At 47.3% G+C, this 26,090-nt stretch overlaps 1 protein-coding gene and 1 pseudogene across 2 annotated transcripts in view; both read right to left on the bottom strand.

The window, feature by feature from the left end:
• Positions 1 to 73: 73 nt before the first annotated feature.
• On the bottom strand, positions 74 to 1,026 carry LOC147363978 (tRNA wybutosine-synthesizing protein 5 pseudogene; annotated as a pseudogene). The gene has a single exon (XR_015133970.1). The product of XR_015133970.1 is annotated as a tRNA wybutosine-synthesizing protein 5 pseudogene (transcript).
• Positions 1,027 to 12,160: 11,134 nt separating this feature from the next.
• Positions 12,161 to 26,090, bottom strand: part of LOC147363977 (choline/ethanolamine transporter FLVCR2-like) — a 50,856-nt gene continuing 36,926 nt past the window's right edge. The window contains exons 5-10 of the mRNA XM_086319596.1: positions 25,615 to 25,718; positions 19,841 to 19,951; positions 18,953 to 19,058; positions 18,681 to 18,792; positions 17,945 to 18,000; positions 12,161 to 14,014 (exon numbers count right to left, since the gene is read on the bottom strand). Coding sequence (XP_086175722.1) covers positions 13,937 to 14,014; positions 17,945 to 18,000; positions 18,681 to 18,792; positions 18,953 to 19,058; positions 19,841 to 19,951; positions 25,615 to 25,718 — 567 coding nt within the window. The 3' untranslated portion in view covers positions 12,161 to 13,936. The remainder of the gene's footprint in view (positions 14,015 to 17,944; positions 18,001 to 18,680; positions 18,793 to 18,952; positions 19,059 to 19,840; positions 19,952 to 25,614; positions 25,719 to 26,090) is intronic.

The following is a 26,090-nucleotide window of genomic DNA, read 5'->3' as shown; positions in this document are numbered from 1 at the left end:
ATTTATCTTTCCTATTGTAACAAAGATTAAATCTTTAAAAAACTAATTTACATCTTGTTACACTTTTCCAATATTTGGGCTGAACTGTATTTAAAAGTTTATGCTCACTGCATTCATTTCATTATTCATTCAAAGTTTTTGCTATAGGCTTTGTCTTGAATGTGCAAGACCATTCGCCGTGCATAGAAGTCCCTGTATTCCTCTGGTAATTCACCTAGTGTTTTTAAGGCTCTGTCCAAAATTTGTACAGCTCTTGATGCTGCTGTCAGATCTTTGTTTCCATAGGTATCCGTTTTATCATAGCATTCAGATGGAAGGTGCTTCCAAAAGACATTCACTCCCACTCCAAACTCTTCAGAAATTACATTATGGAACCATAAAGCAGGAATGAATAACACATCTCCAGCTTTAAGGGAACATTCATACCTTCTAGCCTTGGAAAACAGTGGATATTTAGCTAAGTCTGGGTTATCTATGTTCAGTACTTCTGATTTAGAACCTGATAAATATAAATATTGGGCATCTCGAGGACTGAACAGAACAACACGCTTTTTTCCTGTCACTTGTATTAAGAAGTTATCCATTACATCATAGTGTGTCCAAAGTTGTAACCCTGGTGAGCTGATTCGAAAAACACTGGAAAAGAACTGCTCTTCTTTGAAGAATTTTGGAAACTTAATATCTCCTTCCAATAAAGGAAACTGCTTTCTGATATCTGCAACATCCTTTCTAGGGTCTTCTCCAAGTGATCAGAGGTAGTACTTCTCATCCTCTGAAATAAAGAATTCTGTATGCTTTTCTTCAGCTGCCCTTAGTACCAACTTGTCAAAAGGTAAAGTTCTCTTTCCTCCCTCCGACGTGGCTGAGGTAATCCACTGTCCATTTGCTTGTACATGCTCCCAAATCAATTCCTTCTAGCACTAGAGGTTTCCTCTGCGGATACAGGTGCTCTATGAACTGCTCCTGCGAAACACCCTCGAATCGGGGTACTGGGAAGTGGTGCCCGGCCATGGTTGTTCACGCCAATCCTCTTCCAAGTCCCGGGACCCTCTCTGAGCTGCACATTAAAATCCCATGGGGGAACTCTTCACATTCCCAAAACCTGAACCACATTTCAGGTCAAGATCTCTGAGAGTAGCCCCATAATCTGCATGTTTAAACTCCCCTGGTGATGTCAACTTGCAGCCAGGTTTGAGCATCCCTGTGGAGAGAAGCAGCTCCTGGTTTTCTACAGAAAGCTAGCACAGTCTGCCCCCTAGAGGCCAACAACTGCTCAAGGCAATAGGAATTAAACTTGAAGTCCAAATGTCATGCACTGGTTTACCATCACCTCCACCAGGGCTGTAGATGTGGAAGCATGGAGCCTGAGGAGGGAATCAGCTCAGTTCAGTCACTCAGTCGTGTCTGACTCATGAATTGCAGCACGCCAGGCCTCCCTGTCCATCACCAACTCCCAGAGTTCACCCAGACTCACGTCCATCGAGTCGGTGATGCCATCCAGCCATCTCATCCTCTGTCATCCCCTTCTCCTCCTGCCCCCAATCCTTCCAGCATCAGAGTCTTTTCCAATGAGTCAACTCTTCGCATGAGGTGGCCAAGTACTGGAGTTTCAGCTTTAGCATCATTCCTTCCAAAGAAATCCCAGGGCTGATCTCCTTCAGAATGGACTGGTTGGATCTCCTTGCAGTCCAAGGGACTTTCAAGAGTCTTCTCCAACACCACAGTTCAAAAGCATCAATTCTTCGGTGCTCAGCCTTCTTCACAGTCCAACTCTCACATCCATACATGACCACAGGAAAAACCATAGCCTTGACTAGATGGACCTTTGTTGGCAAAGTAATGTCTCTGCTTTTGGATATGCTATCTAGGTTGGTCATAACTTTCCTTCCAAGGAGTAAGCGTCTTTTAATTTCATGGCTGCAGTCACCATCTGCAGTGATTTTGGAGCCCAAAAAAGTAAAGTCTGACACTGTGTCCATTGTTTCCCCATCTATTTCCCATGAAGTGATGGGACCGGATGCCATGATCTTCATTTTCTGAATGTTGAGCTTTAAGCCAACTTCTTCACTCTCCACTTTCACGTTCATCAAGAGGCTTTTTAATTCCTCTTCACTTTGTGCCATAAGGGTGGTGTCATCTGCATATCTGAGGTTATTGATATTTCTCCCGGCAATCTTGATTCCAGCTTGTGCTTCTTCCAGCCCAGCGTTTCTCATGATGTACTCTGCATAGAAGTTAAATAAGCAGGGTGACAATATACAGCCTTGACGTACTCCTTTTCCTATTTGGAACCAGTCTGTCTCAAAAACGACAGAATGATCTCTGTTCGTTTCCAAGGCAAACCATTCAATATCACGGTAATCCAAGTCTATGCCCCAACCAGCAATGCTGAAGAAGCTGAAGTTCAATGGTTCTATGAAGACCTACAAGACCTTTTAGAACTAACACCCAAAAAAGATGTCCTTTTCATTATTGGGGACTGGAATGCTAAAGTAGGAAATCAAGAAACACCTGGAGTAACAGGCAAATTTGGCCTTGGAATACGGAATGAAGCAGGGCAAAGACTAATAGAATTTTGCCAAGAAAATGCACCGGTCATAACAAACACCCTCTTCCAACAACACAAGAGAAGACTCTACACATCAACATCACCAGATGGTCAACACCGAAATCAGATTGATTATATTCTTTGCAGCCAAAGATGGAGACGCTCTATACAGTCAACAAAAACAAGACTGGGAGCTGACTGTGGCTCAGATCATGAACTCCTTATTGCCAAATTCAGACTGAAATTGAAGAAAGTAGGGAAAACCACTAGACCATTCAGGTATGACCTAAATCAAATCCCTTATGATTATACAGTGGAGGTGAGGAGGGAATGGGAAGGCTAAATGGCTAACACATCAGGTTGAGACCCTGTATGAGTCCCTCTTAGGAAGTATTGACACTTGGAATTTGTAAAAATGGTGCCCTTGGACATCTTGTATTTGTCATTTACATGTGTAATACTGCACACTTGCCCACACCCTGTCTGCTTCACCTCCTTCATTTTGAAAGGTTGTTGTTGAATCACGCGAATACACCAGGATTCTTGGCCCCCGGAGGAGAAGAATTCAATCCGGGGCCAGAGACGAGGCTTGATCGCTCAGAGCTTTTGTGTAATAAAGTTTTATTGAAGTATAAAGGAGATAGAGAAAGCTTCTGACATAGGCATCAGAAGGGGGCAGAAAGAGTACCCCCCTGCTAGTCTTTAGCTGGATGTTATATAGTCACTAGCAGTCTGTTAATGAAAGAAAGGAATATCTTAAAATTCAGAATGGCACCAGGCCCCTCACCCATAAGATGCATTTTGGGATAAATGGTTTATCCTGGGCCATAAAATGATTAACTTGAATCTTGAAGAAGGGCAGACCACCATACAAATAGTTTCATTTACATAGATTAGGGGAACAATATCCATACTGGTTTGTCAAGTAGGTTCTGGGCCAAGAGGAGGAACCGACTTGGAGACAAGAGTTTGGGGTAAAGGCATAGTATATTAGCATAGCTTAAGACAAACATTTCCATAAGAAAAAGGCATTGGTTATCTCTAGACTCGAGAATAGCTAACTTCAGGCGAAGCCCGGTGTCATTATGGCAACACAGTATTTTAAGAGAAACCTCCCTTTAAATTTGTATAGAGAAGGAAAAAATATTGCTAGTTTGTTTCCTCCTGCCGCTTAAGAGAGATAAAAATGTCTGACACTTGCAGGCTATTTCCTCTATTTGGAGACCCCTGGCCTTCCTGCCTGTTACCCTCTCAATTTCCCTAATATTTTAGCTCCAAGTTCTTGTGAACATCTCTGTACAGCCTGGAATCCTGAACGAGAGAAGTTTCACTGCACATGTCTATCTGGATACCTGTCCATAGAGTTGAGTTGAACTCCACATCACCACGAAATTTCAGAAAACTGGGACAAAGAGGAGATCCAATGAGTTTTCAGAGAGATAAGAACAGGTTCATAAAACACTTTGAAGAAAACAGGCACAGAATGTCAGCAGGCTGTCTTCAAGCTGGGAAGCTGGAGCTGAGTACGACAGCACCGTCTGAAGGAGAACCCTTAACTGCCTAGAGTCCTACACTCAAACTACCGAAGAAAAGTGCGAGTCACACGTCTTCACACTTCCAAACTTCACACTTCCAAACTGAAAATGAACTGTCTCCCTCTATGTCCAGAAGCTGCTAAAGGATATGCTCCACCAAAACAAGGGAGGCAACCTAGAGAGAGTGAGAGATGAGATTCAGGAAACTGGGTTATGAGGGCAGGGATGGGAATCACTGAGACTGTGGAAAAGCAAATTCCCAGGTGGACAGCTATGAGTCGGGCAGGAAAACAGCCTGTCCGGATGGACGCTGATCAAAGACTCCAGGAAAGATACTATCAATAAGATGACACTGAGGGCGTTGTATTTGAAAATATAGAGTGGGGTAAACAGAACTTGGAGAGAATTAGGGGCTGGACTTGTGATAAAAACCACAAATATAACCAAGTAAATGGGGAAGGGCATCAATTTAAAACTTCAGTCGAATATAAAAAGCTATGGAAAAGGGGAACAAAGCCATGGTGACTTTAAGTGACTTCAGTTGTGAACAATGTGAACACAACCATAATACTGTGAAAACAAAGTTGATATAATCCAATATGGCATAACTATATTGGGAGGATGCGGGAATGGAAAGTGGGCACATGTATGAGGTAGAGATGAGGGTAGGGTGAGCAGAGCTAAATCCTTGTCTACCATATTGGAAAATCAACAGACAATGCCTAATGTGGACAAAATCAGGAAGTATCTATAGAGAAAGTGAAAGTTGCTCAGTCATGTCCCCATGACTTTGTGACCCCATGAACTGTCCATGGAATTCTCCAGGCCAGAATACTGGAGTGGGTAGCCTATCCCTTCTCCAGTGGATCTTCCAACCCAGGAATTGAACCAGGATCTGCTGCATTGCAGGCGGATTCTTTACCACCTGAGCCACAAGGGAAGCATGGAAGTATCTATATACCCATGTTATTTAGAGCTATGGAGATAAATACCAAAAAATCACCTACTAGTAACTGAAAGTAGTTACCTCAGAGGACCAGGAAAGCAGGGTAAGCAATGACATTTTTGATACATGACTATTTGATTTTTTAAACTATGTAAAGCTTTGGTTTAAAAAAAAAACTGTAAAATTTTAAAATGGAACAAGTTGAATGAAGATTGTGCTGCTTCTCTGAGGCCCACAGGTGATGTCCAGGGATGAGGTCAATTCCATCCTGGACTTTATAATGTTGGAGCTAAACTGAACACCAAACCTCCAACCCTGGTGCCGCGGGAAGCTTCTTCAGTTGAGCTGTGTCCTCCAAAGCCGTGCTGGGTGTCTCCTCAGAAAAGCAGGTATGTGGTCAGAGGCTCTGTTACCTCTGTCTTCACCCTTTCTGACCTTCCACCTGCTTCTAGTGACTCTCAGGCTTGTAGACTCTGTGGAGGTTTAAACTTTTCTATTTGTGGCTCATCTGCTGCCCCAGCATCCAAAGGCCAAGCCCAGTTCTGCTTCTCCCCCGAATCCTTGTGTCAGTGAGTAGCTCTGCCAGCTCACAGTCAGCCAAACCCAAGCCCTGAGAGGCACCATCACTGTGTCCACTGGGTGCAGACCTCCTCACCACCTTCCCCATGGGCACCACTCTCGTTCAGATTCTCATGGCTCCTTACCTTGATCATGCAATGCCGCCTTCATTGTTCTGAGGCCTCTTATTCCCCATCACACCCTCCACAGGGCTCTTCGCTTCTGTCCGGGCCTCTGTCCTGCCCCTACCTTCCAGAAGGTTCTCACTCCCTGGCTTAGCGCACAGGAGGTCGTGATGCTGCTCTGGCTGCCTCTCCCATCACCGCCCACTCCCAGCTTTCCCTCCACCTACTGGACCCACCTGCGGCTCCCAGCCAGCACTGTGAGCACATCATGCCTAGTGTCCTGTCTCACTGCAGGACAAGCATCACCTCCTCCAGGAAGCCTTCCTTACAGCCCAAGTGTGATTCAGGAGCTCCCCTCACTTCCTGCCTGTCCACCTTTCTGGTAGCTTCTGTCTCACTGTAGCATGAGTGTTTATTTGCTTAAGTCCTCCATTCACCGTGGTTTCTTCAAGGTTATGAATCATTTCTTTCATATTAAACCCCCGACCTCTCAGCTTGCTGACTGGCCCCAGAAGGGACAGGAAAGTGTGATTGAAGAGAGGCAATTCCCAATGTATCCCCCTCCAGAGGTGTCAACATGAAAGCATATCCGGCTGTTAACCAGCCCAGCGTTGCTCTGGATTAGGTTATCACGTTCCCATTAGGGCTTGCAATTGTCATTATCTTTTATTTTTTGTCTGGCTATTGGTTGTGAAAATCGATAAACATCTTTCACTATTGTGATTATGAAAGGGTAACAGGTGGGAAGGCTAGGGGTCCCCAAGAGGCAGGAGGAAATTAACTGCAGGTGGCAGATGTTTTTTTTCTTTTCTAATCCTGTGTTGTCATGACGACACTTGGTTCTGCCTGAACTTAACTTTTCTCAAACCTTAAGCTAACCAATGCGTTTTTCTTATGGAAATCTTTTTAAGCTATGTTAATGAAACTATGTATTTGACTTGGAATCTGCCTTTCTTCAAATCGGTTCTGCCTAAGACTAAGCTTTTTCTCAAAGCTTGAACTGATAATGGCTCAACAAACCAGTACATCTTACTCATGGAAATGTTTTCTTAAGCTATGCTAATGAAACTATGTATTTGCTTGGAAATCTGCCTTCTTTCAAGATTCATGTCAATTGTTTTACGGCTTGGGATGACTCACCTTGTGCCGGTGCTATCAAAAATGCACGTGGTAGGAGAGGGGCCTGGTGCAACTCTCTCAGTTTTTGATGTGCTTCTTTTATCTGATTAGCAACTTGCTAACAGATATATAACATCTTGCTAAACTCTAGCAAGGGGGCACTCTTTCTGTCCCCTTCTGGTGTTTATGTCAGAAGCTTTCTTTATCCCTTTTATACTTGAAGAAAACTGTTAGGGGAAACACATTCACTGAAACCGCCCACCCTGGCCAGGCTCTCTAGTAACCATTTGCATGAGTTGTTTTAGGACAGGAGGTCCTGATAAGGAATATGGAACTAATAAGCCACCATCAACCGGAAGAGTTTGGGAAAGGTCAAAAGGGGACACCGCGTGTCTGCCCACTTCCCAGAATCTCTCTCGCTGGCATCCATATTGGCTGAGCGGTGCGTGCACCACCAGGAAGGACTCTGAGTCAGAATGATTGGCCAAAGACCACCCGAAACTAATCTCATCCGGTAAAACCCGAGACTGCGGGCCACGCGGCAGAGCAGTGCTCCTGGGTTCCCTTACCCTACTGCTCTCCGCCCAGGTGCTCCTTTCCCAATACAATCTCTTGCTTTGTCAGCACGTGTCTCCTCAGACTATTCTTTTATGAGTGTTAGACAAGAGACCTCTCTCGGGGCCCTGGAGGGCCGCTCCCCCCTTCTTACAACAAAACTTTTTGCTACACAAAATGTCCCTGGATCAAAATCCTCTCTGCTGGAGGTCATGAATCCCAGCATAGCACATGGCTTGCAGCTGCAACCTTTCAATTATAAAACTATTACTCACTTAATACCATTTTATCATGATCGGTTTTCAGAAAAATAACAGAATTCTATGTTATCGTTTAATAGAAAAACCTGTAATCACTTTTTAAATCCAGATGCATATCAGAATTATCTTGGAGCTTTTTGAAAAATACAAATGCCCAGGTATTGCTTTTTTTTCACCAGAGCTCCAGATATGTTTCTAATGAGCAGCCCTGTTTAAAAATAACTGGACTCTATGATGATCTTTTCAGAGAAGGCAATGGCACCCCACTCCAGTACTCTTGCCTGGAAAATCCCACGGATGGAGGAGCCTGGTGGGATGCAGTCCATGGAGTCTCGAAGAGTCAGACACTACTGAGCAACTTCACTTTCACTTTTCACTTTCATGCATTGGAGAAGGAAATGGCAACCCACTCCAGTATTCTTGCCTGGAGAATCCCAGGGATGGGGGAGCCTGATGGGCTGCCATCTATGGGGTCGCACAGAGTCGGACACGACTGAAGTGACTTGGCAGCAGCAGCAGGATGATGATCTTTTACTTTTATTTAGTTTCACTTTTTCCATTTCATATTCAGTGCTCCCATTTCATTTGGTTTATGTTTTCTGGTTTCTCCATCTCTTCCTTTTTTTCCTCTTTTTGATGTTCTTTATCAAGTGTAGTAGAAAAGCTCTTCTATACATACATAATTAATATGTATAATATATATATTTTAGAAACCTTATGAATTTTTGCCTAACTGAAAAAAATTATGACATTTTGATTCTACTTGTTTCTTATCATGAATAGAATGATAGATTTCTAATTAAAAAATTAGACATGCAACAGCAACAAAGGTTTACTGTATAGCATACAGAATGATAGTCAATATCTTGTAATAACATACGATGGAAAATAATTTCAAAAATAACATATCTATTTGTATAACTGAATCACCAAAAAAAGAATTCTACTTTCTGAAATTCAATAATATTTATCTTTTGTCAGTTTTTCTAAATGCCCTGTGGACATCTAATAACTTATGAGATATTTTTAAGTATATTTTAAGTATATTTGTGTAGTATATAAGGTTAATATAAATTAATATAAACAGATCTATTATATTTAAATTATTAATGACATCCTTCAAGATGCTCCTATTCTTATTTTTCATGCTGCTGCTAAGTGGCTTCAGTCGTGTCCAACTCTGTGCGACCCCACAGACGGCAGCCCACCAGGCTCCCCCATGCCTGGGATTCTCCAGGCAAGAACACTGGAGTGGGTTGCCATTTCCTTCTCCAATGCATGAAAATGAAAAGTGAAGAAGAGTCATGTCCGACTCTTCGAGATCCCATGGACTGCAGCCTACCAGGCTCCTCTGTCCATGGGATTTTCCAGGCAAGAGTACTGGAGTGGGGTGCCATTGCACTTGATAAAATATTCTCAGAGAAATGTTTATATGTCTCACTATGATTATGTATTTTTTCTTTTCTCTTATATTTCTTCTGATTTTTGCTTTTTGTTTGTTTATGATGTCTATCTTCTTAGTGAATTGTACCTTTTATCATTAAAAAGTTATGTTTCATTAAAAAAAAACAAAACCCAACTTCCCTCAGTCTGAATTCAGCTCCTTTTAAACAGAGGAAGTAGGGGGCCATTCTGACTCTAACCAATGGCTGAGTGGGACCTCTAACCTCCACTCACTAAAAGCCATGTGCTTGCCCCGACCCTATTGCAATTCCTATCTATCAATGTCCATTCCACAATCTTGTGGGAATAAGGGGTGATGATTGTTCTGGCTACTTCCTGCTGAACAGAGGCAATGAGGGGGTGATCATGAAATGGAATTGATCAGCTTTGGGTCAGGAATACTCCTTAATAATTTTAGTAAGTAAAACAATTCTCTGCGACTATTTGAACCTGATGAAATTCCTTCTGCAAGGAAATTTTATTCTCCATACTTATCCTTTCTGAAGAGCAACCTTAAGTCTTCTAAGGGTTCACGAACACACTGCTCTCTAGGACTCAGGAGTCGGGTCATTTTCTGATGACGGTGAGGCTGCTTTGACCTGACTGTGATGTGTCCGTGGCTTTACTCCAGTCACTCCAGCTAACCTGACAGGTGAGTGTGTGATGAGTAATACCACAGGTGGTTCTGTCCGCTTTGCAGTCAGCTGGTGCTCAGGCCCTTGTCCTCCACATGTTTTAAGAGGATGCAATGTCCAGGCTGGAAAGGATGTAAGGAAGATTTGCTAGAAGCAAATTCATGAACAGAGGTTTGTATTGTGCCTAGAGTTTGAACATAATTGGTAACTGCTATATCTTCCGGAGTATTTATACAGTGTCCCTCATGGGCAGACACATGGAGTGGCCTACCATACAATAAAAAGAGGCTAATTTTAAGCCTGCTTCTGGAAGCCACTCTGATCCATAGTGGGGCAACTGTCAAGCCCTAACCCCAAGTTAAATTAGACTCAACATATATTTGCAATGCTATTTAATGTAGAATTCATTTTCTCTGTTATTCCTATTGAATGTGCACTCCAGAATGAATATAGCTTTCCGTTAATTTGCAGTGGTTTGGACATCTATTGGGTTATGCTAGAGAAAACAGCAGGCCCATTATCACTTTGAAGGGTGCTAGACTATCCAGTGGAGAAGGCAATGGCACCCACTCCAGTACTCTTGCCTGGAGAATCCCATGGATGGGGGAGCCCGGTGGGCTGCAGTCCATGGGGTCTCGAAGAGTCGGACATGACTGAGCGACTTCACTTTCACGCATTGGAGAAGGAAATGGCAACCCACTCCAGTGTTCTTGCCTGGAGAATTCCAGGGACAGCAGAGCCTGGTGGGCTGCCGTCTATGGGGTCGCACAGAGTCAGACACGACTGAAGCGATTCAGCAGCAGCAGCAGCAGACTATCCAAATTGGGGGAAATTTTCCTTAAACGTGGCTTTCACCACTTTGGAGGCTTTTTCAGTCCTGGTGCCTCCACCAGTCCTGAAAAAGACCACCAGTACTAGCAGGGATCTGAAATTTCCTGTGGCTCAAGGCACTGAAGTCAAGTCTATTTGTCAGTCCTCGGCACAGGCTCCTATGTGTTGGGTCCCTGTCTGGGGAGATCTGATAGCAGTCTTTGGGTTATTTTTAGTACAAATCAAGCAATTTTGAGAGATCACTGGATGGTCCTTTGTAGGTTGATGATGAAGCTCAGTCACTCAGTTTTGTCCACTTCTTTGTGATGCTATGGACGTTAACCCACCAGGTTCGTCTGTCCGTGGAATTTTTTTCTTAATATATGTATTTTATTGACGTATCATTGACTTGCAATGTTTCAGGCACACAGCAAGGTGATTCAATTACATATGTACATACACAGATAGTACAAATATTATTTTCAGATTATCTCCCATTATAGGTTATTACAAGATATTGACTGTAGTTCCCACTGCTATACAGTTAACCTTTGCTGCTTTTTGTGTATCTATTTTTAAAATTCAGCTTCCTCCTGGAAATCTTGCAGAGATAAGTTGTGAAGGAAAAGTGCCTGAGTTATCTCCCTGCCTCCAGGTCCTCTCTCCTGCTTCCCTACTGGGCCTCCCACCCTTTCCTGCAGCTGCCTGGGCCACGGCAAAGTCCAGAGTCCACGGAAACTGCTCTCATTCATAGTGTGCAATCCCTTCCTCCCTTCTGCGAAGGTCACTGAGAAGTAGGGGGAGGCAGGGGTGGAGACGGTCTCAGGGGCATGGTACCCACTCTTCCAGGTCTTCCTTCAACAGTGCATCCGGAGCCCTGACTACATGCCTGGCACTGGTCCAAGCACAGAGGAAGGAACAGTGAACACAGTGACAAGGTCCCCAAAGTGAAGTTTACAGTCCTGTGGGGAAGACAGTCGGTGGATAAACAACAATCACAGCATCGTGTAAGGCAGCAAGACAGAGTGAGGTGGCAGGCAGGGGAGGCCTCTCTGGAGAGGGGATGTTTGAGCTGAAGTGAGGAAACAAGTCATACGGACATCTGCAGCCAGTGCATCCCAGACACAGGGACTGGCAGGTGCTATGGCCCTGCGCTGGGAACATGCTTGGCACATTCAAGGCACGGCAGGGAGGTCGTGTGGCTGGAGCAGAGAGACTGAACAGAACCGTGGAGGACAGACGGTCAGATAGGAAGGTGGGGGCCACAGTGCATGGGGTCTTGTGGGCTCTGGTGAGGTCTGGGCTGTGGTTGAGATAAGAAGCTAGGAGAGGGTCTGAAGTCGACTGATGTGGTTGACATGCACTGTGAAAGGATCACTCGGAATAGAAAGTTGCTGGAGCCACTGATCCGGCCTTGAGTTGCAGTCTCCACGTGGACAGACAGTAACGTCTGCAGCCTTGTCTTTAAAAACTAACCCACTGGCATGGTAACATCGATGTCTACAGAGGACCACCTTCCCCAGTGTGGAGGACCGCCTTCTCTACCCCGAGCCCCCACCCCTCCAGCCTGTTCCCACCACCAAAGCCATCTCTGTCCCAACCAGTGACAAGGCAGACCACACGGAGGATATTTTATTACTTTAATACATCTGGTGTTACAAATAGAAAATACTAATTATGATTTCAAATAAAACGATGGTTTCAGTAAACATTTTGTTTATAAAATTAAGAGACTCAAGAGTAAACACTTTCTCCTTATGAAAAAGTAAGGCACCTTCATTTTCCACCTCCTTTCCACCCCTAACTCAGTCCTTGCACCAGAAGTGTGTACTTCTTCTTTTATGTACAGAGTGCTGTATACACACACACACACACACACACACACACAACAGCTGCCCTCGGGCAGTGGCCCAAGCACCCAGCACCGCTCCCACGCAGGCAGCTCCAGTATGCTGAGCCCGGGGCAGTGGCCACAACAAAACAGCACAGAGGTTGTGATCACAGAGCGCAAGGCCTGTGAGAAACAACCAAAATGTCTTATTTTGAGGAGATTCTCCCCGAGCCGGTGAGCCAGACAGCAGGTGAGGCAGGAGAGGGCAGCTTGGGCTGGCTGAAAGGACATGTGTGTGTGTGCGCTCACTCATGTCTGACTCTGTGACTCCATAGCCTACAGCCTGCCAGGCTCCTCTGTCCATGGGATTCCCCAGGCAAGAATACTGGAGTGAGATGCCATTTCCTGCTCCAGGAGATCTTCCCGACCCAGGGATAGGACCTGTGTCTCTTGAGTCTCCTGCATTGGCAGGCAGATTCTTTACCACTGGCGATACCTGAGAAGCCCCTGATCAAAAGGGAGTCCCTTTAAACTCAGAATATCTGAGAAAGAATTATTACTATTATAGAAGGGGGTGGCGAGAGGGGCTGGGGCTGCAAACACTGTCCCCACCAGAGGTGGACGCGCTTACCTAACCCAGCAGACCCGAGTCCCATTCACGGGCTGCCTGTCCTTCTGCCCCTTCCCCTCATCTCTCAGGAGACCTTTGGAGTTCTCAGGCGGGGAAGACCCAGCTGAGTTTGCAGTGAGGGTCACAGGCAGGTGAACACAAGCCCCTGAGTGGCGTCTGGAGGAAGGCACGGAGGTGGCAGTGACACACACAAGGCCCTGGGCCGGGACGTCTTCTGCAGAAAAGAGCCTTTCTGTTCCCGAATCAGGCTACCAGACCCCCCAGATTCTTAGCACCACCACATCCTGAGGAGGTCAACTGTCTGAAATCGGCTTAGTCTTCTAGGTCACAGCAATGTTTTTATCAAGTTTATTGATGTTTGGTTTGATCAGCTCTGAGGAGAGAGGTTTGCAGACATTCGCAACATGAGCCAGAAGAACCTGGTCCCGGAGTCCTGAGGGGTTTGTCCTGAGGGTGTTTGCTCTCCCACAGAATGTCAGTGGTCAGTCTGGGGGCCCAAGAATGACCCTCATCCAGAGCAGCTGCTGCTCCTTAGAACTGGGCTCCTAAGGGTCTTCAGACACTAGAAAACGTTAATCTCCTGAATAAGCTTTCTTTCGGGATAATGTGCAGGCTTTGTCCCAAGGGATGGACTGGAGCAGGAAGGTGAGGCAGCAGCCAGGACTGACTCCAGGATTCTCTCTGCCTCCCCAGCTCCCAGAACCTGCAAGGGCAGGGCAGGGCCCCAACCTGTGTGGTAGAAAGGGCATCTCCCCCACGGAGACAGGGCAAGCTCTGGAGTGGGTTCCAGGAGGCAGAGGCACTATCCTACAAGACACAGATGTTCCTCCCAGTTCCCCCAGAAGCTGCTCGGTGAAGGCCGTGGGGCTGGCAAGTAGAGCTGTGCTGGCTGGAGAGGTGGGGGCGGTCTGAGTCCCCCGAGTCGCTCCTCTGCCCTCTCTCAGAAATGCTCCTCCTGCACAGTGGTGGGGGCTTTGCTGCTCTTGCTGTCCTCCTCCTCCTCCCCTTCCTGGGGTTTCTACAAGACAGACAAGGAGACAGCCATTGAGGGAAGAGGCAGGGACTCCTCCCTGCTGGAGCATCTTCCTGCCCATAAGTCTGGAATCCGGGGGGAAGACCAGAGTCCCAGGCACTCAGCATCCCCCACTGAACAAGGACGAGGACAGGGGCTCCGTTCACGCACAATGCTCCCCAGACACACACACCATCACGACAGGAGCAAAGGAGGAGCGAAAAGGTCAGCCTTCCGGGACACCACAGCCTCCAGGGACCACCTCACTGTGAGTGCCACTGAGCTCCGGTCACCCTCCTCCCCTTCTGACAGCCTCGCCCCACCTGGATGGACCCCCACGTGGCTGTGGATGGGCCAGGTCTGCCCCCTCCTCAGGAGTGCTGACTACCCCCAGTCAGGGGCAGCCCCCAGGCGAGGAGCACGGTTACCATGTGTGTGGAACAGACGCACTGTGAACTGTTACCAAGACAGGATGCAGTATGGCTCAAAGTATGTATATATTAATATAGCATCCCCAGAGAAGAAGAGACTTTGGCTGTTTGTCATCAGATTTCTTGGGGACGATGGCACAGAATTAGAAGGTATTCAGGGTCACGCTTGTTAGCTGGGTGGGATTTAAATATGCCCTGAAGATTATGCTCTGAGGCCCCTAAGTACTAACTGCCAACTTGGGCGTTTGTCTGCTGTTTTAGGAACACTTTGCTTCTTCCCTCAGGGGCTCATCTCGCTCCCAACAAGGCCTCGAGCACAGGCCGAGCCCCACACAGCTCTGACCATTGAGGCTGGCGGAGCACATGCAGGCCACGTCAGCTGGACAAACGGCACTTCACCCGCCACGACGCCCAGGGCAGCCCGTGGCGGAGGCAAAGCAGAGATCCAGCGTCCAGTTCTCCATCTTGCTAACTTGTCGGCACCAGCTTGGCCTCATCTCTGAGAAGCCCTCACTCAGGAGCCAGGAGCCGCCTTCAACCACTCATGCCACCTCCTGTCTCTGACACACTCATGCACACACACCCGCCTCCTTCAGCGCCATCACCTTGAAGTCACAGATAAACAGGGCTTAGTGTCTCTGGGGCCAAGAACTACCAAATGGAAGACAAATGGAAACCCAAACACAGAGTGTCATCATCAGCGTCACTCCTGACCCACTGGAAGTTCTGGCTCTTTCTGCCAATGACCAACCTCACCGATCAGAAAGCGCAGCTCTGGCCCAATGCGCTCCCTGCCCTGTCGTCCCCGGGCGCTGAGACTGAAGTCCTAGGACGGTCTGCAGGTCCCTGCCACACCTGCCACCTCGGTGGGAAAATGACGGCTCCTTCACGACGCCCTCTGACAGCCCTGACTTCCCTGGGACCAGCCCCACGTGCCTCTGACCCCCGTCCCACCAGGCCCCCCAGGTGTATCCAGGACAGCACCGTGAGCCTGCACCCACTGGCCTCCTGGCCCGACTCGCGCTGCTTCCCACGGTCCACACGCACGGGACTGAGCCCTCACCGCCTGCTGGATAACAAACCTGGCCCACGGGGACAAGGATCTGCCTGTGAGACAGGGAAATGTGGGACGACCTAAGTAGGAAACAGGAGGAAACGGACACGCGTACATGGAGGCGTGGGGTTGGGGGCAGCGGTATAGAAAGGTTGTCAGACTCTCCTAAGGAAACAAGCAGAGTAGAAAATCCAGCGTGCACAAGCACATTTCTGCATCCACAGAAGACACTGGGAAATGACTAAAGTGTCACTAGGGTATCTCTGGGCACTAGGCCTACGGGCAGCCTTTACTTTCCTCTGTTTGCTTTTGCCCAGGGAAACACTGATTACAGAGTAAATACAGCAGAGTCTCATATCGCTTGACACAATGCATCACATTTCAAATTGAAAGCTTTTCATGAGTAATCCATCCTGTTATCATAGGCACCTTTTCATAGGCTCACACTATAGTCACCCAAATGTCCCAGATCACGTGTCCTCGTCTATGGCACAGGGACAAGCCCATCTCCGCGGGGCTGCTGCTGCGCTTCTCACAGGCTCCTGAGAAGACCGCTCCTGTCTCAGGCGTTCCCTGTGCCCCACTGAACGTCCTGTCCCAGGCGCCTCACCCTTCACCTGCTCCCTGCTGCCACCTGCCAACTCCAGGGCGTGAGATCAAGGACAAACGTCTCTCAGCGCACAGCCTTAAAGCACTAAACGTACCTCTCTCAGATACCATTTTTGCCTTCGATAATTGGTAAAGATTTTCAAAATGAGAAATACTCAGGGTTGGCCCCATACACTGCTAGAGCAATGTACATTAGTAGTATTGATAGTACCTTCTTTCTACAGGACAGTCTGGTAACACATGTCAAAGTCTTAACTACAGGCACAACCACTGATCCATTTCTCAAGAAAATACAGTGCTTAAGAACATGCCCAGACAGTCAGCTCCAGAACAGTAAACACAATATAATTTCTAACAACAACCAGAGACACTCTTAGTGTTCCTGGACAGGAAAGTTGTCAATCAAATCATGTCTATCCATGTGCAGTTATTAGAACACTGTGATGTCAAGTACGTTGTAAAAGACTAATGACCTGACGAAGCGCTTGCAGAAAGTACGAAAGCACGTGGAACAGGAAAGCTTGCAGAACCACAAAAGCGCGAGATTCTACTTTGGTTTAAAAAATACATACATATATCTACACATATATATGTGTACACAGACGTGTGAGTAAATGCAAAAATACAGGACCTCATCTCTAGGTGATGCTATTACACGATGCCTTTCAAATTTTGTACACTTTAAAACAAACAAAAGATTAAAAAATTTGTACATTTTGCCATATTTTAAATTTTTTCCACAAAGTATGTGTATTACCTCCGTAACAGGTTTTGGGTGTTTTGTTTTTTTTTAAGCAATATCCCACTGACTCCTGAGAGCTGAAATTCCCTTCATCCTGATTCAGATTTGATATCTAACACATTGGTTAAAGGATTCCCTGGTAGCTCCACCTGCAAAGCAGGAGACCCCAGTTCGATTCCTGGGTCGGGAAGATCCCCTGGAGAAGGGATAGGCTACACACTCCAGTATTCTTGGGCTTCTCTGGTGGCTCAGATGGTAAAGAATCCTCCCACAGTGCGGGAGACCTGGGTTCGATCCCTTCACTGGGAAGATCCCCTGGAGGAGGGCATGGTAACCCACTCCAGTATCCTTGCCTGGAGAATCCCCATGGACAGAGGAGCCTGGCAGGCTACAGTCCATAGGGTTATAAAGAGTCAGACACTTTGAAGTGACTTAGTCACAAGTGCTTGGTCACAAAGTCGGACACTGTGACTAAGCACAGCACAGCACGATGGTTAACAGAGTTCCCATCTTTCCCAATTAGAAAAGATGGGAAATACTCTTCTGTTCTTGATCTACTTCCTGGTCCTCTCCCCTTCCACCATGATCCACTCCTGCTTCCTGACTTGTACTTTTAGAGCCCTGCTGGCAACCCATTGGCTCTGGTCCCTCCCTGGCACCTCCTGAGGCCCTGCCACATGCCAGGAGAGCCACTGCCTCGGGGCCACCACCGCTATGACAGGATGAAGGAGCCAGCCCCCTACATTTCCTCTCTGTTCATGAACCCCAGGCTGAAAGGAGAGGAGCCAGGGCGTCAGGACTTGTCTCAGGACCCCGGGGTGGGTGTTGCTCAGCAGACTGTGACACAGGGACCAGCTCTGGGGACCAGAGCAGGGAGGCCAGGAGCAGAGAAGGAAGTGGCAGAAAAACCAGGAGAGGGTAGCAGAAAACCGGGGCTGAGCCCCACGGAGGAAACCCTTTATCTCCATGTGTGTGACGCTGCGTGGCTCTCACAGCCACCAGTCCCCCTGGTGCTACCCCCATCCCCCGCTTCCCCCCAATGCCACAGCCTCAGCAAAGTCTGAGCCCACATCTCAGCCCAGCAGCTCCCACATACTCACAGTCTCAGGAATTTCTTTGTTTGCATCCTGCCTCCGGAGATCTGCCTTGATGAATGCTGAGGTTCAAGGACACAGAAGAAGGGCAACAGAAACATATCAAGCAGAGCAATGGTCAAGTTCAACCACAAGAGGGAGCCCGTACTCTCCTAAGGATCACGGATATCCCATCTCCTTCAGACCTTCCAGGGATCTGGAGGTTCCACCAGCCAGCTTGATAGAGCCTGGGAACCACTGCTGTGCCAGACAGGAAGAAGCCAGTGACAACACTGGCCTCCATGCATAGACCCCTGATATTTGCAGGGAGTTTGCACACAGTGCTCCAAGCCTCACAGCCATCTCCATTCTACAGATTAGGAAAGTGGGGCTCCCAGAGAATGGTCCACTTGCCCAAGGTCAAGGGCTATGGAGGTCAGTGTCACAGTGCAGGGTTCCGACAAGGGTCTTTTGGAAAGTCATTCTAAAAAACTGAAGCTCATTAGTTTCATTCCAAAAAAACTGAAGCTCATTCCAAAAAATTGAAGCTCATTCCAAAAAACTGAGGCTTCCAAAACTGAAGCTCATTCCAACAAAATATGCTACTGCCTGCCAAAGACACTTCCTCATGAACCCTCTCGTCTGCCCTGCTGCACGTGAGCCCCTTAGCTGTATGATCAGTGAGGACATTGGGTGCCAAACTGCCAACAGCGTAAACTCAGGCACAGTCAGAGCATCACTTTGGCCTGAGGCCCTGACTCACCAGTGAGCACCGCTCCAAGGGTCAGGAAGACACAAAGGAAGATGTTCCCAGGCATGGTTCCATAGTTGTCGATAATCTGGCCCTGGGAGATGGTGAAGATGATCCCGAATACCTGCAAAGACACGGAGAAGACGGGAGACAGGGGCCCAGCCACGCAGCCCACGGGGAGCTGAGCTGCCTTATGCAGCACCCGCACCCGCACCCGCACCCGCCGAGCCCGGCAGGGAACACAGGCCCACGGCTCCAGTGCCACCACCCAACGAGAGGCCTACCTGGGCAGACACATTGAGGAGGCCAGACGACATGCCTTCTGATTCCGGGTATGTCAGCTCCACGGCAAACTCAAACCCCAGTGGGAGGTAGCCAGTCATAAAGAATCTGAAGGCCAGATCACAGACACGAGGTGATGGAGAAATTCCAGAGCAAGGAAAAAAGGGTGCCCAGCTCTTGCCCTACAACTCCCTTTTCTGTTTCTTCCCATCAAGACATGCCAGGCCCTTGAAAATCAGGCCACCCTCTAGGTGGTCATTATACACACGCACGCTCACACACCGTCACGTGTATCGTCCATAGGAAAATAAGCAAGAGGTGAAGCTGAGCAGAGATCCCTGTGGAAGGGGCTCCATTTCCTATACTTTGTCATACAACAGGTCTAGAAAATTCCAGCTCTGGTCCCTTACAACTGCACCACACTTCCTGGCGCTTTCACGTCTGTTAATCCTCTCCTCCTTTCCAACAACTCCACAAGGGAGGCCACTCATCTGCAATTACGGATGAAGATACTGAGCCTCAGAGTGAGTAAGGAGGTGCCGATGATCTAATAAACAGTCGGCAACAGTGAGCTCAGGACCCACCTTTCTGATCCCCAGGCCTGTGTACTTTCTGTGACCCCATGTTGTCCCAGGCAGAGCTCATAAAGACGCTAAACATTTCCTAGCCTCCCAGAGATTTATGAAGGACATAGTCCGTTCCAACAGCATGGACGGCCTGGATGCCCGAGGCAGCCTTTTGAAGTCTTATGAGTGAACATGACCTCTGGCCATTTCCACGTGTGCAGAAGTCATGAGAGGCGGCAGATCTCTATCGCATCTTAGGATGTCAGTAGGTCTCAGAACCATGGATGGTGCTTTCCAGTTAAGCAGGTTCGAAGTACAACTTACCCCATTGCGCCAGCCGTGATGAATACTACCCACAGGTGTCCCAGGTTCAAGGTGTTTGTGTAAACCACCATGCCCACCAGAGTCATGACATAGACCACCAAAGTGGTCTCCCTACAAGCAGAGGCAATGAAGTTGAGTCATAAACTGCAGACTTTAACAGGATATTTTCCCTTCTTCCTTCCTCTTTTCCTCCACCCCACTTCTTATCCTCTGGGCAACTGCTGAGCGCTGAGCAAGCCCACGTCTGTGTGCTATTTACTCTCATAGAATTTTCTGTCCGTGAGGTTGATGGACACCGGACCAATGGTCACACTGTGCTCAGAGCTACAAAGGGTCAGACCAGGACAGTGCGAAGCCATCTTGTAGCACGTGTGTTCTCCTGCAGAAACCTCTCAGCGAGTAAACACTGCACCTGGACTGGCCACCTCCTATCCACAGGCAGGACACAGCCCTTTCCTTTTCTCCTTCCACCAGAAAAAAAAAACATGGGGCTCACACCAGCTGTGGTCAGGTGGCAGTGGTCACAGGACCCAGAAGCCCATTCTGCTTGTCTGCATCGCCCCCTGGCCCCCGGACAGTGCCGGGCAGGGACCTGACTGTGAGAGTCTCTGTCGTCTCTGAGTCCTTCCTCTTGCCACCTGCACACGTGCAGCACAGCTTTTCCCACTGAATCTGAACTCCTCCACTCCTGACAGTGCAGCTGAGAGAACAGTCTCCAGCCCTGAACTAGCCCCTGATTCCAAAGCCCAAGGGAGAAAGCTGTGCCCCCTCCTGGGTGCGTGTCCCTCTGCTGGTCCCTCAGAAGGCCCATCTGTGCTGGCTTCCGTTTCAGGCTCACCCTGCCTGTGCCCCTCCACGCACCTCTCCCCCAGGTTGCCCCCCAGGACCGCTGTGGCCCTGAGTCCTGCACTGGGACCGGCCCCCTCTCCCCGTCCTCCTGACTGAGGTCAGGGACTCACAAGGCAGCTCCTTGTGCACTCTGCACGAGCGTCAGGACTCAGACCACGAAAGCTCAGAGCCTTCCCTCATCTCTGCTGAAGACAGAAACAAGGTGGGGTGGCTGGCAGGTGCATACTGTGCTTATGTCAAACTAATACTGCACTTGTTGGACGCCAGAGATTCTCTTATGCACTTTACATATATTTAGTATTTCATTTAACCCTTACAAAGGCCCTGCAGGAAAAGTATGACTGATTTAAGAAAACTGAAATCATATCAAGCATCTTTTCTAATCACAAAACTGAGGTTAGAAATTAACTATGAGAATGCCTGATTCATGTTGATGTTTGAAAGAAAACAACAAAATTCTGTAAAGCAATTATCCTTCAATTAAAAAATAAGCAAATCTTTTAATGTAAAAAGGAACTTTAAAATATTTTTAAAAATCAACAATGAGAAAAAAACTACAAAAAACACAAAAACATGGAGGCTAAACAATTATCTACCAAGCAACCACTAGGTCACTGAAGAAATCAAAGTAGAAATTTAAAAAAAAGAACATCTGGAAACAAATTAACAAAAAACACAACACAAACTCTGCGGGGTACAGGAAAAGCAGTTCCAAGAGGCAAGTTTTTAGTGACACAAGCGAATCTCAGGACACAAGGAAAATCTTTAAACAGTGTAATCCAAGGCGGTTGGCATATTCAAAGCAATTGCTGTCAGAACAGTAATGGCAACTTGGCAGAATTAGAACAAATGATTCTAAAATTTGTATGGAAATACAAAAGGCCCCATATAGCCAAAGCAGTCTTGAGAAAGTATAAAACTACAGGTATCAGTTCCTCCAGATCTCACACTGTCCTCCAAAGCTACTGTAATCCAGCCAGAATGGTTTTGGTATAAACAGACACCTGGATCCATGGATCCGAATAGGGACTCAGAAGTGAACCCACATGTATGTGAACCATGAGCCCATGATGAAAGAGGCAAGAACATACAGTGGGGAAAGACACACTCTTCAACAGATGCTGTTGGGAAATTGGACAGCTATATACAAAAGAATCAAATCAACTGCTCTCTCACGCTATGCAGAAAAACAAACTCAAAATGGATTAAAGACTTAAATGTAAGATTGAAACCACAAAAATTCTAGAATAAATTTATAGGCAGTACACTGACATCAGTCTTAGTAATTTCGAGGGCCGGGAGGTGCGGGGCAGGAAATGTCTCCTCGGGCAAGGGAGCCAAAAGCGAAATCAAACAAACAGGACTACATCAAACTGGAGAGCTTTAGCACAGGAAAGAAGACTACCAACAAAGGCAAAAGGCCATCTACTGCATGGAGAAGGTGTATCTGTAAGGAGTCAATATCCAAGCTATACAGAGATTTAATACAACTCGACATCAAAAGAAAAAAAAAACCCAAGGGAAAAGTGGGCATAGGATCTGTGCGGACATTCTTCCACAGAAGACACACAGACGGCCGAGAAGCACGCGGAAAGGGGCCCTGTGAACTGCTGGTGGGCGCTGCAAATTGGTGCAGCCACTATAGAAAACAGTACGGAGATTTCTAAAAAAAAGGTTCCAAATAGAACACCCAGGGGGCTTCCCTGCTGGCCCAGTGGTAAAGAATCTACATGTGAATGCAGGAGACATGGGTTGATCCCTGGTCTGGGAATATCCCACGTGGGGCAGAGAAAGAAGGCCTGTGCACCACATCAATGGAACTCTAGACCAGCAACCACTGAAGCCCAGGCACTCTAGAGACTGTGCTCCACCACAGGAGAAGCCACGGCAGTGAGAAGCCCATGCACACTAGAGAACAGACTGCAAAACAACAAAGATCCAGCTCAGCCGAAATAAATGAAACCATACGCATATACATGACAAACCAGAACACTCGGATGACCCAGCAACTCCACTCCTAAGCATTCATCCCAAGAAAACGAAAACACTAATTCAAAACTATAATGTACCCCTATGTTCATTGTAACATTACATACAAAAGCCAAGATACAGAGGCAATCTAAGTGCCCACCGATAGATAAACGGATTAAAAAGATGTGGCATGCACACATACGTATTTCAGCCATAAAAAGGAACGAACTCTTGCCATTTCCAGTGACATGTATGGACCCAAATGCTCTTGTGCTAAGTGAAATAAGTTAGAGAAATACAAATACTATATGATTTCATTCCTATGTAGAGTCTAAAACACAAAACAAATGAACAGACGTTAAGTGAGAAACAGACTCATAGATACAGAGAACACACAGATGGCTGCCAGAAGGGAGAGGGTGGGGGGAGAGGAAAGGAACAGGTGAGAGAGATTAGAGGTACAAACTTACAGTTGGAAAACAGATAAATCAAAGGGCTGAAATGCACAGGGCGGGGAATACACTCCATGACTAGTAATATCCTGGTATGGGAACAGACCACAGCCAGACTTAACTTAGGGCTCATTCTGAAATTCCTAGAAATATTGAATCATTAAGTTGTGTTAAGGAACTAAGCTACTAGTGTAGTAGGTCAGTAATGTCAAAAACCAAACAAGCATGCAAACTCACAGAAAAAGAGATCAGATTCGTGGGTACCAAAGGTAAGGATGGGATAGGGGAAGGGAAAATAGGAAGAAGGCAATCATAAGGTTAAAAACTTCCAGGTGTAAAATAAGTAAGGACTAAGTATGTAATGTGGGCTTCCCTGGTAGCTCAGATAGTAAAGAATCTGCCAGCAATGTAGACTGGGTTCCAGCCTACATTGCTACCCTACATTCTACCCGGGTAGACCAGGGTTCCATCCCTGGGTCAAGAAGATCCCCTGGAGAAGGGAACGGCTACCCACTCCAGTATTCTTGCCTGGGGAATTCCATGGACAGACCATCCGGTCGCAAAAGAGTCGGACACAGCTGAGCGACCAGCACACACACACAAGTATGTAATGTACAACATGATAAATATGATCAACATGGTGTATGTTATGTGTACAAGTTGTTAAGAAAATAAGTCCTAAAGGTCCTCATCGTGAAACTTTTTCTGTTTTTTAAATTTTGTATCCATACATGATGATGGAGGTTCACTAAACTATTTGCAATGTCGATTTCACGATGTATGTAAATTAAATCATGTGCTGTATATAGATAGTTTAAGTCCATTATATCTCAATAAAACTGGTAGGAAAAAAGAAGCATATGACTATCTCCAATACGACAAATGTGGAAACTGAGCTCAGACCAGCCAAGTTACTTGTCCAAAGTCACCCAGTAGGTAAATGCAGGATTAGAAACCCATGCTCTCCGCTCCCACACACAGGAATACTAACACACGATGGGGCTACATCCTCGGAAATGAGCAACAGCCTCTGAAGGACACCCCTCCCTCCTGGGTCTTGAGCAGCTGCTGAGGTCAGAGGGCCTTCATCTCTTCTCACCCTGCTCCCTGCATCCAGGCCCTCCCGCTCACAACCCAGCCCCATGGACACCCATCTCCCTTGCTGACCACACAAGCTCACCTTTTTGCCGTATTTCTTTACACACAGCTTCTTCTCAAACCACTAGCCTGTCTGCAAAACTATCTGTAGCCTCAGCCAGACATAAATGGACCTGACCATCCAATTTCCGTCTCTAAACCAAAGGGGACACACCTGGGAGCCTCAGGGAGAAGGAACAGGCACCAAAATGCCCAGATGACAAAGATCCCCACCCTTTCTCTGCCCAGGTAGTGGAGCGGAAAGAAGAATGTCCATGCTGATTGCAGGATGCAGACATCAAATGCCACTAGGAACCGTGTCAGCTAGACTCTGCAGTGTCCTCCCAACCTTTCACTGTCTTTTCACTGTCTTTTCTGGTTCATCTGAATCATCTGGTTGCCCACATCCCAGCCCCACCAACATTCCAATCCCTGCTTTCTGTTGCCACAGAGCAAGCCTGGAAGAGAAATGCTGCTATTCCTTGTTCAAGGGTGGTCAGTCCTCACTACCTGAAGCAAGCAATTGGCATATGGCAGAAAGGAGGCAGTAGCCCAGCTCCACCAGCAGTAATTAAGTCCAGCCGGGCTCCTCCTTGTGTCCAGCCAGGCAGCCACATCCCCAGGGAGGGCCTCAACTGGCCTTTGATGAGGGCAGCCAGAGGGAGCCCTGGTCTGACCAGAGCCTCACAGAAGTGGGTTTGTGTGCAGAGAACAGGTCTGCCGCTGTCTGTCGCCTCCAGACACTGGGAACTTTGGAGGCCTTGACAAAGCAGCCCAGAATACTGCCCTGCCCAGCACAGGACAGCCCAGGCAGCTGCCCCACTGAGCAGCATTAACTGAGCACCCAGTGGATGCGGAGCACGTGACAGACACAAGTTGAGCCTCTGTTTCCAGAGCACTTTCTCCAAGGCTGGCTACTGAATCAAGGCATCTGGGTTGATTTCTAAATGCAGACTCCCCTACTGAGTTGACATCCATGAGGAGTGGGGCCCAGGGGTCTGTATTTGTAGTAAGCGTCCTGGATTAGCCTGCAATCCACTAAAACCTTACTGGCTCTTAGAAATGCACGGGGTGTTCAGGACTAAACCACGTTACAGTATTTACCAATGACGTGGAAGCAACTGCAAGGTAATACACTGAAAACTGGTGGAAGCACAGAGCACCCTGGTTAACCCCAGGAGGTCCACGAGCAAGCCATGGGAATTTGGCAATGAACCTCCTCATCCCAGAGAAGATACATGTGAACTGCCTCCTTGACCACTCAGACCCCAGCTGCGGCAATCACATCCTTGCAGCCATGTTCCTAATGAACATGTCATTTCAAAACACGGTCTCCAATTCAGTCCAAGCGGAAGAGTCACTTACTTGTAGGTTTTGGTCCTATCCAGCCAGATGCCTGAGATCACAGCCCCAAGCATTCCCGCAAGGACGATGGTCAGGCCGATTCTTCCAGCATTCACTTCTTCCCCCTGGGGAAACCATAGCCCCAAGGATCACTCAAGGATGGAACGAGACATCTGATGGGGCTCACTCACCAGGAGGCAAAGGGGTAAGGCAAGTAACTGGGGTGCCACTGCAGCCAGTTCTCAGGAAGCAGCAGAACAAGACAAGCTGTAAAAAGCTGCCAGTAATTCTAGGGGAGGAAATCCTAGAATAATTGCTCCTCCCAATATAATATAATATAATATAACCCTGGGTGTGGGTGCATGATACTGGATGCTGGGGGAAAACAAATTCTATCCTTAGAAACCAGTTTTAGGTAGATTTTTCAAAAATATAATCCTCATAGGAATCCTTTATCATTATTCTCATTTCACAGATGGAAAACTGAAATATGTATA

Source organism: Bos grunniens, chromosome 10 (genome assembly GCF_055505025.1).
Source record: "Bos grunniens cultivar Pamir isolate PY7600 chromosome 10, Bosgru_T2T1.0, whole genome shotgun sequence".
NCBI lineage: Eukaryota > Metazoa > Chordata > Mammalia > Artiodactyla > Bovidae > Bos > Bos grunniens.
Note: the sequence above shows the minus strand (reverse complement) of the source record. Positions and strands in the feature narration are given on the sequence as shown.